Raw genomic sequence first — 16,312 nt, forward strand, 5'->3', positions numbered from 1 at the left:
CATGGTGTTCAGCGTTTTATTCAATCTCTCCACCAGCCCATCTGTTTGTGGATGGTATACGCTGGTGCGGATCGCTTTAATTCCCAATAATCCGTACAGTTCCTTTATCGTGCGTGACATAAAGGACGTGCCCTGGTCAGTCAGAATCTCTTTCGGGATTCCAACTCGGGAGATGACCTGAAACAGGGCCTGCGCTACACTCTTTGCAGAGATGGAGCGCAGGGGCACTGCTTCGGGATAGCGTGTTGCGTAATCCACTAGGACTAACACAAAGCGATATCCCCGTGTGCTCGGGTGGAATGGTCCGATGAGGTCCATACCCATTCTTTCGAAGGGGACCTCCATGAGCGGCAATGGGCGCAAAGGCGCCTTTGGGGTGGCCGCCGGGTTCACCAGCTGACAGTCCGGGCAGGCAGCGCACCAGCGGCGCACGTCTGCCCGGATGCCCGGCCAATAGAATCGGACCATGACCCGATTGAGTGTTTTATTATACCCCATGTGGCCAGCCATGGGATTGTAATGCGCCGCCTGGAAAACTATTTCCCTGCGGCGTTTTGGCACCAACAATTGGGTGGATTCCTCTCCGGTCTGAGTGTCACGGCTCACTCGGTATAATCTATCTCTAATAATCGAGAAGTGAGGGAACACCCGCGCTGCTCCCGGGCGCACCAGCTGACCGTCGATATAATCCACCTGGTCCCAGGCCGCGCGCAAAGTTTCATCGCGAGACTGCTCGAGCGGAAAATCCTCCATAGGGTGCCAGTGGGGGGCCGGGGGGACTTCCCGCGAAGCCCCCACCGGTTCCCGCTCGGCAGTATCGGACGGACCCACGTCTCCACTGAGAACCGCGCAGATGCTCCCCTTTCCTACGGTCCGTGAACGCACCCCCACACATTGTGTCAGTAAATGGTTAAACCCCGGCCAATTTGTGCCCAAGATTACGGGGTGCGAGAGGTGCGTACTTACAGCTACCTCGACCCTATGCTTTTGGCCCTCATACCAAATTTCTACTGGCACCATAGGGTACTCGTGCACATCCCCATGAACACACCTGATTTTTAGCCGTGTTGCCTGCCTCAAAGCCCCGGGTCGAACCAGGTTCTGGTGGATCATGGTCTGCCCGCAGCCCGAATCCACCATCGCCTGGTATGTACTCCCTGGTATCGTTCCTTCATACCGTACGTTTCACCCGGGCCGGGGGAGGGCACTGAAGGAGCGGCCACCCGGCTCACGCGCCCCACCTCCACCTGCGGAGGTCCGTGACGCGCGCGACCGGGCCGCCCACGCCTCCAGCACGCCTGCCCAAGCGTTTGAGGGGCCGTCTGCGCGGGAGATGTTCTGGAAGCAGCAGCCGGGACCTGCGGAGACAGAGTAGAGGGAGGGTCACGTGGGTAAAAGTGGGGAATGTGTCGTTCTCTCTCCTTCTCATGTCGCACGCTCGGTCCGTGCACCGCTGGTGTCGGTTGCTCCTCGCGGTGGACAGCCAGGTGGTTCTCGGCGAGGGTCACCGCTGCTGCGAGGTCCCGGGGCCGGTGGTACCGGATCTAGTTCGCCGTCCGCGTCGGGATCGCCTCCACAAACTGTTCCAGTAAGATCTGGTCCAGCAGTCGGCCATCTCCCTCTTCCGGCTGCAGCCAGCGCGTCGCCGCCTCTTGGAGCCGCTGGCCAAAGGCGAATGGCCGGTCCTCCTTCCCCAGACGCATGGACCGGAACCGTCGTCGGTAATCTTCGGTGGTGCCTCCCGTCCGGTCCAGCACCGCCCTCCTCAGGTCCTCAAAGCGCACTCTGGAGGGCGCCTGCAGGCTGAGCCCCCCACTCTTCTTCCGGCCACGCGCATGCTCTCGCCGTGGCCGCAAAAATGTCCAAAAAGGCATGGGGATCCTCTTTTTCTCCCATGCGGGGGATGGTGACGGTCGTCGGCACTGGCAGTGCGCCGCCCCCCTGGTCCGCTAACGCCTGCAGGACCTGGCACTGTTGGCGGATGGTCGCTGCCAGCTCAGAGAGCGCTCCCACGAGAGCCGTCAGGGTGTCGTCTTCCCTTGCCTCCGGTGGTCCAGCCGAGTTGGGCGCCAAATTGTGGAAGTCCCTTACTTCCGGGTTCTTCTGGACCCCAATCATGAACATGACAGCTCCTTTTCAGGGTTGAACACTGTTTTATTTTCAGTCTTTTTTGTGCTTTTCAGCAAATGTCTTTTTGTTCGTCTGTCTCGCTCTCGCTCGTGCTCCACCTTCTCTCTTCTTCCCGACTGCTGCTTTTAACAGAGCGACAGGTGATCAGACAAACACACTCAGCTGTGTCATCCACTCACCTGTCGCTAATCTCGAAGCCGGTCCCGACACGTCCCGCCTCGCTGCAGGTCCGCAGGCCACGCCCCTCACAGTTCCCCTTTAAGTGTTAGCCTTATCGTGCGTGTTCGGCACGCTTTTCTTTTGCTTGTTTTCTGTTTGCCTATGATTTATGTAAATAAATCATCTCTTACCTTCACGTTTTTTGTCCGGAGTGTCCGAGTTGCATTGGAGGAACGATCCCGCATAAAGATGCGACCCCCACATGACTAGAGAAAAGTACGCGCTCCAAAGCATCCCACACCACAAATCAATTACTCAGTTTTATTGAACATCTCTATTCCTCTATGCAGATTGTTTTGGCCCAATTTTGCAAATGAAAAATGCTCTTTACCTTAATGGTACTCAATGCATTTTGACCCTCATTCACCTTTGATGGCAGCATCAGGAGCAACTGGGGGTCCATATCTTGCCCAAAGATGCTACGATGTGGTTTGGGGGGGCCTGAGGATTGAACCGGAAACCATTGGGTTGGGGTACCTCAGCCCGTTGATATTACTCATTATGTTTGAATCAGTGATGCTTTTCTGGTTGACTCTCTGTGTCACATCAATATGGCTGCAATAGTCAGAAGCAAATACAAGTGGAAAAGAGTGTCTTCTTTCAGCAGCCTAGGTAACTACAGTGTCTGTATAATCCTCCTCCAGTACTTCATGTAGTCCTGTTTACTCTCATTTCGAAAAATACAAACGTGATAAAAACAGTGACGTGCAGTCACTAGAGGCAGGTGAGGCAGGGCCTCACCTGCCATCATGGAAAGAAAAAAAAAATAATTAAATTGTTATATGTATCCAGTGATTATACTATAAAGTTATTTTCCATTTAACTTCACCAGTTTTAGATAATTTTTATTTAAAATCGCTGAATTTTCACATTTGCCATTCAAATACTGAGAAGAGACGGTGCGGTGAACAGCAGCCAGTTGAGGCACGTCACTCAGTGCCGCAACATGGATTCCGGACTCGGCTAACTGCTGGCCTGCTGTGCAGTGAGACCGTATTGCTATATGAATTATATTATACATTTCCATAGTTTAGTTAGCTGAGGTATATAATGTACAGTGTATTTTGTCAACAACTGTATGTGTGTAACGTATTTCTTGTGCTGAGCGATCATAAAACGGCTGCAAAAGACGCACTGTGTGAGGCTCGCCTCCTGCACCCCCGCCGTAGAATTGTTATATCAACTAAAGCCCACACTTAATCTTTCCACGTGCAAGATTGAATCTATTTAAAAAAATTATTTCATAAGAAGCCAAAAAGTGCAAAAACAATAATGTTCGTGTTGGAGGAGTTGTGAATGACTGCAGGGACACAACATTAGGTACACCTGCAGACTGCAGGTGTATCTAATTCACAACTCCTCCAACTCGAACATTATTGTTTTTGCACTTTTTGGCTTCTTATTAAATAACTTTTGTAACCTAGTTTCATGGGCTTTCCTCTTTGTGATGTTAAGTTCCTGTTATGCGCTGTTATACAGTATATGCCTTGAGCTCTTATTTTGAAGGCGCTAAGAGCGGAAGGGATGTCACGTTGCGGAGGTTTTTGAAAGAAGGTAAATAAAGTGGTCCTCGTGTAAACTGGAGCCTCCGTGTTTGTTATTTTGTAGTTTCATACAGTATAGGCGACATTTATAAACCCTCGGTTACACTTTTTTAAATAGATTCAATCTTGCACGTGGAAAGTTTAAGTGAGGGCTTTAGTTGCGGCGCATGGACTCAATTTCTAAGTAAAGGTAAGACCATTATAACGTTTTTTTTTATTAAATGTGCTTTTTTGTGTGCTACAGTTTGTATGTGTAAAGTTAAAGTTAAGTTAAAGTACCAATGATTGTCACACACACACTAGGTGTAATGAAATTTGTCGTCTGCATTTGACCCTTGATCACCCCCTGGGAGGTGAGGGGAGCAGTGGGCAGCAGCGGGCAGCAGCGGCGCCGCGCCTGGGAATCATTTTTGGTGATTTAACCCCCAATTCCAACCCTTGCTGCTGAGTGCCAAGCAGGGAAGAATGCTGGTATGAGCTTTTAAACATAACCCGTTAACTGCTGCCAATCAAATGGTGAATAAGATACTCTTTAGGGTTCATATGTTTGTAAATCTGACTGTGATGAAGTCAGTGCCTCACCAGCCATCAACCTCACCGCACGTCACTGGATAAAAATAAAAGATCCCTGGGGTATCTGTGTCAACCTGCATTTGCCCTCTGAGAACACTCCATTCCTACTGTTTTTTGTTGTTGTTTTCAATTTGACCGAACTCAGGGCAAATGAGATCTCCAAGGACACTGGAGACTATAAATGGAGTCTTGAGAGCTTTTAACAGTTAGCCACACACTCTGGGTGCCATTCGCTTCTTCAGGTGAGATCTCTTTAGGTAAGGTTCTCGCATCATGTTTCTAACAGGTGTGCTTCTATGTCGCTCCAGGCGTCGGTGGAATGGACCTGTGTGTGACCATCAAAGGCGTCTCCTTCCTCTTGCAGACAGGTATGGGCATCTTGGGGAACACCGTGGTCCTGCTGGCCTACGCCCACATCATCTTTACGAAGTCCAAGCTGCTTCCTGTGGACATGATACTGTGCCACCTTGCCTTTGCCAACCTCGTGCTCCTGCTGACCCGCGGCGTCCCCCAGACCATGACGGTGTTCGGCCGCACTAACCTGCTCAACGACCCAGGCTGCAAGGTGGTCATTTTCAGCTATCGCATGAGCCGGGCGTTGTCCGTGTGCCTCACCTGCATGCTCAGTGTGTTCCAGGCGGTGACCGTCGCCCCCGCTGGGCCACGCTTGTCAAAATTGAAGTCTGCACTTCACTCCCTGGTCTTCCTCACCTTTGCCGGACTCTGGTTACTCAACTCGGCCATATACTTTCAAACTTTTTTTCATGCTATGGCTCCACGCAATGGCACCATCCCCGCCTTTACGCTCAACCTGGGCTTCTGTCATTTGGACTTCAAAAACAACTTGAACTATGTCATAAAAGGGGTATTGGCTTCTGGAAGGGATTTTTTTTTTGTGGCCCTGATGGTGGCCTCCAGCGGTTACATCCTGCTGCTGCTCCACCGCCACAGCCGGCAGGTGAGAGCAATGCGCCGCTCCCAAGGCAGCGGGGTTGAGAGCCGAGCAGTCAAGACGGTGGTTACCCTGGTAGTCCTGTATGTCTTTTTCTTTGGGATCGATAACGTGATCTGGATCTACATGCTGACCGAGGCCAAGGTGTCTCCAGTGGTGACTGACATGAAGGTGTTCTTCTCCTCCTGCTTTGCTTTCCTTAGCCCGTACTTTATCATCTCTTCAAACAAAAAGGTGAAGGCCAAAGTTTTGTGTGCGGCCGAGCTAGACCGACCACCGTCAATGGACACTCAGGAGTCACGTGATAAAGGACTGTCTCTTTCCTGATGCTCTAAATGTCCACCTTCTGTCACTTGAGGAAAACCAATTATCCATCTTTCGAAAATGTGTGCTTTGAGTTGTTTTTAATCTTGTACTGTGGCACTTCAATTTACGAGCAAAATTCGTTGGATTACCAAACTCGTAACTCGGAACACTCGTATCTCAAAGAAATCAATTTAATCCGCCCTTGGTCCTCCCAAAACATCACAATTAAAAATAAACCTTAACTTTTAGGAATAAAATACTGTTTGAAAGTCAATGCAATAAAATACGCTACAAATGTATTAATATTGGACAGCATTTGCCTTGGGGTGCAGACTAGTACGCTGTGTGTCCTTCGGCCGATTCTCTGTCCAGTGTTTCCAAGTCCGCCGTTACCCGCTTATTATCGGCAACGTGTTTTTATAAAACTGTCCTTACATCTGACAAGTGTCCATGCACTAAATTAGTCCCATTTCTCCAATAGTAAGCCTCCTACAACCCATGGAAACACCTCAATCCGATTGTGTTTGGTTTTTGAAAAGTCGGACTGCCACACCTGGATTATGATGTTGGAAACCAGATCTCTCGAGCGGTGGGGGGCAGAGAGGACCCTTCGTATCGCGCATGCGCCCGTCTTAACGTGCAAGATATAACCCGGAAGCAGATACCATTCAATAAAGACGTAGCAACATATGTAACCCTTATTCAGACTCCTGAACAAATTACAAATGAGATGAAGGATAATGAAGCCGGTATACTAAAGGTGAATAACAAAGCGTACTTAAACCTCTTCACGCTGCATTTGTGCAAAACAACTGATTAGCTGTGGGGAGTGCTCAGAGAGTATGGGGTATCGGACTGTCTGATTGTGGCAGTCCGCTCCCTGTATGCTCAGTGCCAGAGCTTGGTCCGCATTGCCGGCAGTAAGTCGGACACGTTTCCAGTGAGGGTTGGACTACGCCAAGGCTGCCCTTTGTCACCGATTCTGTTCATAACTTTTATGGATATAATTTCTAGGCGCAGTCAAGGCGTTGAGGGGATCTGGTTTGGTGGCTGCAGGATTAGGTCTCTGCTTTTTGCAGATGGAGTGGTCCTGATGGCTTCATCTGGCCAGGATCTTCAGCTCTCACTGGATCGGTTCGCAACCGAGTGTGAAGCGACTGGGATGAGAATCAGCACCTCCAAGTTCGAGTCCATGGTTCTCACCCGGAAAAGGGTGGAGTGCCATCTCCGGGTTGGGGAGGAGATCTTGCCCCAAGTGGAGGAGTTCAAGTACCTCGGAGTCTTGTTCACGAGTGAGGGAAGAGTGGATCGTGAGATCGACAGGCGGATCGGTGCGGCGTCTTCAGTAATGCGGACGCTGTATTGATCCGTTGTGGTGAAGAAGGAGCTGAGCCGGAAGGCAAAGCTCTCAATTTACCGGTCGATCTACGTTCCCATCCTCACCTATGGTCATGAGCTTTGGGTTATGACCGAAAGGACAAGATCACAGGTACAAGCGGCCGAAATGAGTTTCCTCCGCCGGGTGGCGGGGCTCTCCCTTAGAGATAGGGTGAGAAGCTCTGCCATCCGGGGGGAGCTCAAAGTAAAGCCGCTGCTCCTCCACATCGAGAGGAGCCAGATGAGGTGGTTCGGGCATCTGGTCAGGATGCCACCCGAACGCCTCCCTAGGGAGGTGTTTTGGTCACGTCCGACCGGTAGGAGGCCGCGGGGAAGACCCAGGACACGTTGGGAAGACTATGTCTCCCGGCTGGCCTGGGAACGCCTCGGGGTCCCACAGGAAGAGCTGGACGAAGTGGCTGGGGAGAGGGAAGTCTGGGCTTCCCTACTTAGGCTGATGCCCCCGCGACCCGACCTCGGATAAGCGGAAGAAGATGGATGGATGGAACTGATTAGCTTTCCGCACAACTGGAAATATAGTCCAGAACAATAGTAACCATGAACGGCCTTCTCCTTCGGATTTCAAACTACTTCCATCAATCCACAGAGACTTTTGAATGAACTTTGAGACATTCAAAACTTTTGCTTCCATGATTTTTGTCCGAAAATTCCTTCAAAAAAAACTCTTCCGCCGCCTTTCTTTGCATCCACCCCGATACATTCTTAGTAGTAGCGTCATGTCCGTAGTGCAATCCAAGACCGTTTCTTGATGCTGTCTGCTATTTAGCATCAGCATAGCCATTAGAGACCTAATATGTGTAATCTGTGGACATCACTTAAAACAAGTTGTAAGGATCCGAAAATTCTAATGTGACATCATAGGTCAAGTTTAAAGTTAAAGTTAAAGTACCAATGATTGTCACACACACACACTAGGTGTGGTGAAATTTGCCCTCTGCATTTGACCCATCCCCTTGTTCACCCCCTGGGAGGTGAGGGGAGCAGTGGGCAGCAGCGGTGCCGCGCCCGGGAATCATTTTTGGTGATTTAACTCCCAATTCCAACCCTTGATGCTGAGTGCCAAGCAGGGAGGTAATGGGTCCCATTTTTATAGTCTTTGGTATAACTCGGCCGGGGTGAACTCACAACCTACTGATCTCAGGGCGGACACTCTAACCACTAGGCCACTGAGTAGGTAATTCAGTTAGCCATTTTAAAATGAAATAAGCGCCCCCCAGTGTGCGGGAGGCACATGGCGTATGTCTAATAGCCTGAGACTACTTGAAAAAACAGACTAATTTAGTGCATGGAAACGTAGCGACTGTCTTCGAGTGAATGACCGCGGAAATCACGTCTGGGAAAACACAAGCAGCCATGTGTTCGTTTCTGTACCAAATGTTCGATTACTCAGTTTAACGAGTCAGGACTAGACAGTACAAAATGAAATATGTCAAACATCTTGATATTTTTGTGGGTAAATATCAGTGTTTCGGCCGCATACCACAGAGTCTGGCTGCGGCTTCTTGTGATGTGGACTGACGCCAGAGCGGGGTGGATGTGTCAGGTAGTTTTTTAAGCACCGATGGTTGGAGGGCAATAATTCGATTTCTGAGCGCCACTCGAGTTAGGCTGTCCGACTATTTGTGTAAACGGTTGGGGAGTGAGAGCATCTGACAGTTGTGGAGGAGCTGAGAGTGACAATTTATTTTGGTGTGGTTTCGGTCGACAGAAATCAATTTATGCTCGATACTTCTCTGTATTTGTTTGGTGTGATTGTGGCGGGCAGTAATAAAAAAACAAAAATGAGCAACAAATAAAAGATATTTCAATTTTCATTGTTTCCAGGAAATCAATGTGTTTTGTGGAGTTTTTCATGAAACAGCCATTCTGCTGATGTGGGTTTCGATTGATCCGTTTCCAACGACCAACATGGTTTGGTAGAAGTTTATTTGGAACATGTATACAGTTTCAATAAGATACGTCACATATTTTACATAATTTCAATTTGTTGTCTTTACAACATGCTTCAAACGTAGTAGGGAGAAGCAAAGTGTCAGGCTTACCCCTGACAGTTTGGTTGTGTTTTAGTTTTTCCTCTGTGTGTGTGTGTGTAGTATTTCCTGTCAGTGCTCTTGTTTTGGTTCTGTTTCCTGTTTGTCTCCCTGAGTGCTGTGTCCCCTCAGCTGTGGCTGATTGGCACCTGGCCACACCTAGTGTCAATCAGCCAGCTGCTATTTATACCTGCCCTACCCTCCAGTCACTGCTGGATTATTGTCATTGTCGCTAATACTTGTCGTCACTACTACCTGTCGTTGTAGCTCTGTCTATTTTTGTTCACTCTGCTCATGTGATAGTTCCGTTGTGTCACAGTAAGTATTTTTGTTTATTGTCCACAGTTAGCATTTTTGCTATTTTAGTTCATAGCCAAGTTTGTTCTCCGCCTTGTGCGTGCCTTTTGTTGTTACCCTTTTGTTTGTTTTTTTGCCATAGTGTTTAATTAAATCATGTTTTCTCGCTCAATGCCTGCCGTCATCTCTGCATCTTGGGGTTCGTCACCAACAAACTCTGACACAAAGCTTATTTAATCTTTCCCTTTTCTACTTCAAAGCAATTACTAACACATGTGTTTTCTTCCTGTTTATCCATTCATTCTTAATTATACAGTTATCTTCATAAATAGTTATGTCCGTTATAATTCACTTAATGAGATGAATAGTATCGTTTTTTCAATAAATGAATGACGTTTTTTGTAGTTCTTCTTCCTTGTACTTTGTGAAAAACCTCTTGAAGTGGATCATATTAGTACATTGCTAATTAATCCATTACATAATTTAATTCCACATACTGATATGCTAAAGGTTGTACATGCATACAAATATTTTAAGCTACATTTTTCTCTGAAATTGTATTTTTCTTTTGTTGAGAAGAACTGTTGGTTGTAGTTGGTTACAGTTTGCTTTGTGTATAATTTTAGCTGTTTGCAAATGCACCAAATCATTGAATTGTAATATTTTGGATTAGATAAATAAAGGGTTTGTATGTTCTTTATATCCAACATGATGTATTATTCTAACTGACCTTTTTATACCACAGTTAGTGAATAAATTGTATTTTTGTAATTATTCCTACACAATAACTCAGATATGGTAACTCTAGCAAGCAGTGGAGAATATGAAAGGATTGTTGGTCTAAAACATATTTAGTTGTATTCATTATAAAATGTTTCTTGCCACCTTATTTTGCATATTTTACATGAAACTTCCAATTTGAAAAATGCACATTTATTTAAAAAATTGAATTTTCATAATTTTGTACACATTTTACAGCAAAAACAGATTTCTCTTACATGGTGCCAGCCTGGCCCTAAAAATCGAAAACGAAAAAAGTTGCTTTTGCGGAAAATTGGATTTTTAAACCAGAGGTGACCAAAGTGCGGCCCAGGGGCCACACCTAATTTTCTAATGGTCCATGGCACATTCTATAAATAGTATTCCAATAAAAGTTTTAAAAAAAAGAGAATACCGGCAAATGTAACAAGAAAAAGTTGAAATAATGACTATAATAACACAAACAATTGTTTTTGTTTTTTTGTTGTCTCTGTTCAAAAATAATAATGAATCAAAATTAATGTTGTCATAAATTATTGACTTATTTATGGTTGTAACTACTTAACACCAAATATTCCACTATGAAATATATTTTATGTGTTTGACATAAAAAAACAAAAAACCCATAAAAAATAATAAAAACTTATAATCAACCGATAGATCTAGAGAATTAAGCATTGAAAGTAAAAGAATAAAAAATAATATGACTTGTTTTTAACATTTTTATGAGTGGGGCCCTTTGGATCCCTGATCATTTTAGTGGGTTTTTTATTTGTATTTTTTTAAACTGTCATTGTTCCAAAGTTAATAATGAATCAAAATCAATGTTATGAATTATTGACCTATTTAAGGCTACGATTACTTGACATCAAGTATTCCACTTTGAACATTTTTGGGGGGCTAATAATTATTGTAAAAAAAATACAGGGTTTTCTTCAACAAAAAGGGCATACAAAATTAAATAGATAAATACATAAAATATATCAAAATCCAACTTCATATAGACAGATAACACTGAGAGACATATGCATTGAAAACATTTGAATAATATATGACTTATTTTTTAAATGTCTATGACCGAGACCCTTTCGTGTGCTTGAGGGGAGCTCTAAGGGTAAAAAATTGTTGTTATATTGCATTGGTTTAAAAAAAAAATTAAATATCAAAATGGCCCCCACATGCTTTGATTTTTCTGTTTGTGGCCCTCAATGGAAAACTTTTGGACACCCCTCGGGTAAAACTATTTAGTGTGATACTAGCAGCTCAAAATCAGCAAAATGGCATTACTCGTTTTTTTATTAGCTATTTACTGTTCAATTGGCACAACCTGTGCCAAATTTTACCTGTAACTTCTCGTAATACTCAAAGCTCAAGTTTTGCTCGCCATTTAAAAAATGACAAAAAGTCAAAAGACAGCTTATATGTTAAGGTACTAGTAAGTTGAAGTACTCCTAATTTGAGATACCGCTGTACTTTAATAGTTGATACAATTAGAATGTATATCGTGAGGATTTTATTGATACCTATACCAATATTGATATTCCTAATACTCTATTCAGTACTATATGTTATTTGTGTACATAAAAATGTGAAAAAAAAGTGTTCTTATTAGCACAAGAGGTTGTGCACCAGCAACATCATGTAACATCTCACAGCAGGGAAGTATAAGTACAAACAAGTCAACTATGTGTGCATGTACAATGCAGTTACACTATATTGCCAAAAGTATTTGGCCACCCATCCAAATGATGAGAATCAGGTGCCCTAATCACTTGGCCCGGTGTATACAATTAAGCACTTAGGCATGGAGACTGTTTCTACAAACATTTGTGAAAGAATGGGCCGCTCTCCGTGATTTCCAGCATGGAACTGTCATAGGATGCCACCTGTGCAACAAATCCATTCGTGAAATTTCCTCGCTTCTAAATATTCCAAAGTCAACTTTGTTATAAGAAAAGTGAAGAGTTTGGGAACAACAGCAACTCAGCCACCAAGTGGTAGGCCACGTAAACTGACAGAGAGGGGTCAGCGGATGCTGAAGCACATAGTGCAAAGACTTTCTGCACGGTCAGTTGCTACAGAGCTCCAATCTTTATGTGACCTTCCAATTAGCCCACGTACAGTACGCAGAGAGCTTCATGGAATGGGTTTCCATCAGTGACGTGCAGTGAGGTTTATGGCTGGTGAGGCACTGACTTCATCACAGTCAGATTTACAAATATATGAACCCTAAAGAGTATCTTATTCACCATTTGATTGGCAGCAGTTAACGGGTTATGTTTAAAAGCTCATACCAGCATTCTTCCCTGCTTGGCACTCAGCATCAAGGGTTGGAATTGGGGGTTGAATCACCAAAAATGATTCCCGGGCACGGCGCCGCTGCTGCCCACTGCTCCCCTCACCTCCCAGGGGGTGAACAAGGGGATGGGTTAAATACAGACAACAAATTTCATTACACCTAGTGTGTGTGTGTGACAATCATTGGTACTTTAACTTAACTTTAACTTTACACATACAAACTGTAGCACACAAAAAAGCACTTTTAATAAAAAAAATTTTTATTATGGTCTTACCTTTACTTATAAATGAAGTCCATGCGCCGCAACTAAAGCCCTCACTTAAACTTTCCACGTGCAAGATTGAATCTATTTAAAAAAGTGTAACCGAGGGTTTATAAATGTCGCCTATACTGTATGAAACTACAAAATAACAAACACGGAGGCTCCAGTTTACACGAGGACCACTTTATTTACCTTCTTTCAAAAACTTCCGCTCCACTCCGTGTCATCACTTCCGCTCTTAGCGCCTTCAAAATAAGAGATCAAGGCATATACTGTATAACAGCGCATAACAGGAACTTAACATCACAAAGAGGAAATCCCATGAAAATAGGTTACAAAAGTTATTTAATAAGAAGCCAAAAAGTGCAAAAACAATAATGTTTGTGTTGGAGGAGTTGTGAATTAGATACACCTGCAGTCTGCAGGTGTACCTAATGTTGTGGCCCTGCAGTCATTCACAACTCCTCCAACACGAACATTATTGTTTTTGCACTTTTTGGCTTCTTATGAAATAACTTTTTTAAATAGATTCAATCTTGCACGTGGAAAGTTTAAGTGTGGGCTTTTGTTGATATAACAATTCTACGGCGGGGGTGCAGGAGGCGGGATTACTGGAGCCTCAGCCAGTGCGTCTTTTGCAGCCGTTTTATGATCGCTCAGCACAAAAAATACGTTACACACATACAGTTGTACATTATATACCTAAGCTAACTAAACTATGGAAATGTATAATATAATTCATATAGCAATACAGTCTCACTGCACAGCAGGCCAGCAATTAGCCGAGTCCGGAATCCATGTTGAGGCACTGAGTGACGTGCCTCAACTGGCTGCTGTTCACCGCACCGTCTCTTCTCAGTATTTGAACAGCAAATGTGAAAATTCAGCGATTTTGAATAAAAATAATCTAAAACTGGTGAAGTTAAATGGAAAATAACTTTAAAGTATAATCACTGGATACATATAACAATTTAATTAATTTTTTTTCTTTTTACATTTTTTTTCTTTCCATGATGCCTCTAGTGACTGCACGTCACTGGTTTCCATGGCCGAGCAGCTGCATCTAAGCCATACATCACCAAGTCCAATGCAAAGCGTGGGATGCAGTGATGTTAAGCACGTCGCCACTGGACTCTAGAGCAATGGAGACGCCTTCTCTGGACTGATGAGTCCCGCTTTTCCATCTGGCAATCTGATGGACGAGTCTGGGTTTGGAGGTTGCCAGGAGAACGCTACATTTTGGACTGCGTTGTGCGAAGTGTGAAATTTGGTGGAGGAGGAATTAGGGTGTGGGGTTGTTTTTCAGGAGTTTCGCTTGGCCCCTTAGTTCCAGTGAAATGAACTTTGAATTCTCCAGGATACCAAAAGAATTTGGACAATTCCATGGGATGGCACTTCAAGTTCATATGTGAGTAAAGGCAGGTGGCCAAATACTTTTGGCAATATGGTGTATGTCATCATCTTGCACAGATCCATCACTGTCTTTCTATTCATTAAAGTTGCAGTCAGAATATCCATCCATTCTTTTTCTACCGCTTGTCCCCATTATGACATTTCAAATAATAGTTGTGAAATAATAAATATTAAAGTGGTATTCATTTTCACTCACAAACTTTTTACATGATACATTAATATAAATCAATACAATCAGTTAGCATGTGAGGTTGGTTTGTGTTTTGTAACAATGGAATTGTTATTTGTGTTCTTGGACCTATTTGAGTAACGGACAGGAAGCCAGTGTTGACAGCAACCGATACGTATGTGTCTGGATCGCATGTGTATTATAGACTTTTTGAGTGGATTACTGGATCGCATAGAGCAGTGTTTCTTAACCATAGGGCAGGGGCCCATATTTTTCCTCAGCTGTGGTCCGTATGGGCCGTTGTTACCAGTGACGTGCAGTCACTAGAGGCAGGTGAGGCCCCGCCTCACCTGCCATTAGGAAAGAAAAAAAAATTTAAAAGAAAAAAATATATATTAAATTGTTAAATGTATCCAGTGATTATACTATAAAGTTATTTTCCATTTAACTTCACCAGTTTTAGATTATTTTTATTCAAAATCGCTGAATTTTCACATTTGCCGTTCAAATACTGAGAAGAGACGGTGCGGTGATCAGCAGCCAGTCGAGGCACGTCACTCAGTGCCTCAACATGGACGGACTCGGCTAACCGCTGGTCTGCTGTGCAGTGAGACCGTATTGCTATATGAACTATATTATACATTTCCATAGTTTAGTTAGCTGAGGTATATAATGTACAGTGTATTTTGTCAACAACTGTATGTGTGTAACGTATTTCTTGTGCTGAGCGATCATAAAACGGCTGCAAAAGACACACTGGCTGAGGCTCGCCTCCTGCACCCCTGCCGTAGAATGCACGGCAACCCCTGACGGGAGTGTTATATCAACTAAAGCCCACACTTAAACTTTCCACGTGCAAGATTGAATCTATTTAAAAAAGTTACTTCATAAGAAGCCAAAAAGTGCAAAAACAATAATGTTCGTGTTGGAGGAGTTGTGAATGACTGCAGGGCCACAACATTAGGTACACCTGCAGACTGCAGGTGTACCTAATTCACAACTCCTCCAACACGAACATTATTGTTTTGCACTTTTTGGCTTCTTATTAAATAACTTTTGTAACCTATTTTTATGGGCTTTCCTCTTTGTGATGTTCAGTTCCTGTTATGCGCTGTTATACAGTATATACTTTGAGCTCTTATTTTGAAGGCGCTAAAAGCGGAAGTGATGTCACGTTGCGGAGGTTTTTGAAAGAAGGTAAATAAAGTGGTCCTCGTGTAAACTGGAGTCTCCGTGTTTGTTATTTTGTAGTTTCATACAGTATAGGCGACATTTATAAACCCTCGGTTACACTTTTTTAAATAGATCCAATCTTGCACGTGGAAAGTTGAAGTGAGGGCTTTATTTGATATAACACTCCCATCAGGGGGTTCATTAATCCAGCACAACAGCGGCGCATTTATAAGTAAAGGTAAGACCATAATAACGTTTTTTTATTAAATGTGCTTTTTTGTGTGCTACAGTTTGTATGTGTAAAGTTAAAGTTAAGTTAAAGTACCAATGATTGTCACACACACACTAGGTGTGGTGAAATTTGTCCTCTGCATTTGACCCATCCCCTTGTTCACCCCCTGGGAGGTGAGGGGAGCAGTGGGCAGCAGCGGCGCCGCGCCCGGGAATCATTTTTGGTGATTTAACCCCCAATTCCAAGCCTTGATGCTGAGTGCCAAGCAGGGAAGAATGCTGGTATGAGCTTTTAAACATAACCCGTTAACTGCTGCCAATCAAATGGTGAATAAGATACTCTTTAGGGTTCATATGTTTGTAAATCTGACTGTGATGAAGTCAGTGCCTCACCAGGCCATCAACCTCACCGCACGTCACTGGTTGTTACACACTTTTCCACCACTTGGAGCAGTAATGACAATCTCAAACAAACAGGAGTCTGGAGCTAAAGTCGGAGAAATTTTGTAAGCTGTATTTTCATTTGCACTTTAATTGTATCGACAGTTTAGTTAAGA

General features: G+C 44.3%; 1 protein-coding gene across 1 annotated transcript; it reads left to right on the forward strand.

Moving 5' to 3' along the window:
• The first annotated feature begins 2,186 nt into the window (after window positions 1-2,186).
• Window positions 2,187-5,745, forward strand: LOC133577025 (olfactory receptor class A-like protein 1). The gene is made up of 2 exons (XM_072912903.1): window positions 2,187-2,237; window positions 4,753-5,745. The coding sequence occupies exons 1-2, from the start codon at window positions 2,187-2,189 to the stop codon at window positions 5,743-5,745; spliced, it is 1,044 nt and encodes a 347-aa protein (XP_072769004.1).
• Window positions 5,746-16,312: the final 10,567 nt, after the last annotated feature.

Source organism: Nerophis lumbriciformis, linkage group LG03 (genome assembly GCF_033978685.3).
Source record: "Nerophis lumbriciformis linkage group LG03, RoL_Nlum_v2.1, whole genome shotgun sequence".
NCBI lineage: Eukaryota > Metazoa > Chordata > Actinopteri > Syngnathiformes > Syngnathidae > Nerophis > Nerophis lumbriciformis.

Coding starts and splice junctions, on each gene's coding strand:
- LOC133577025 (XM_072912903.1), top strand. CDS start 2,187: ATGTCTTTTTGTTCGTCTGTCTCGCTCTCGCTCGTGCTCCACCTTCTC. Junction 2,238..4,752: donor TCGTGCTCCACCTTCTCTCT/TCTTCCCGACTG, acceptor TGTTTCTAACAG/GTGTGCTTCTATGTCGCTCC.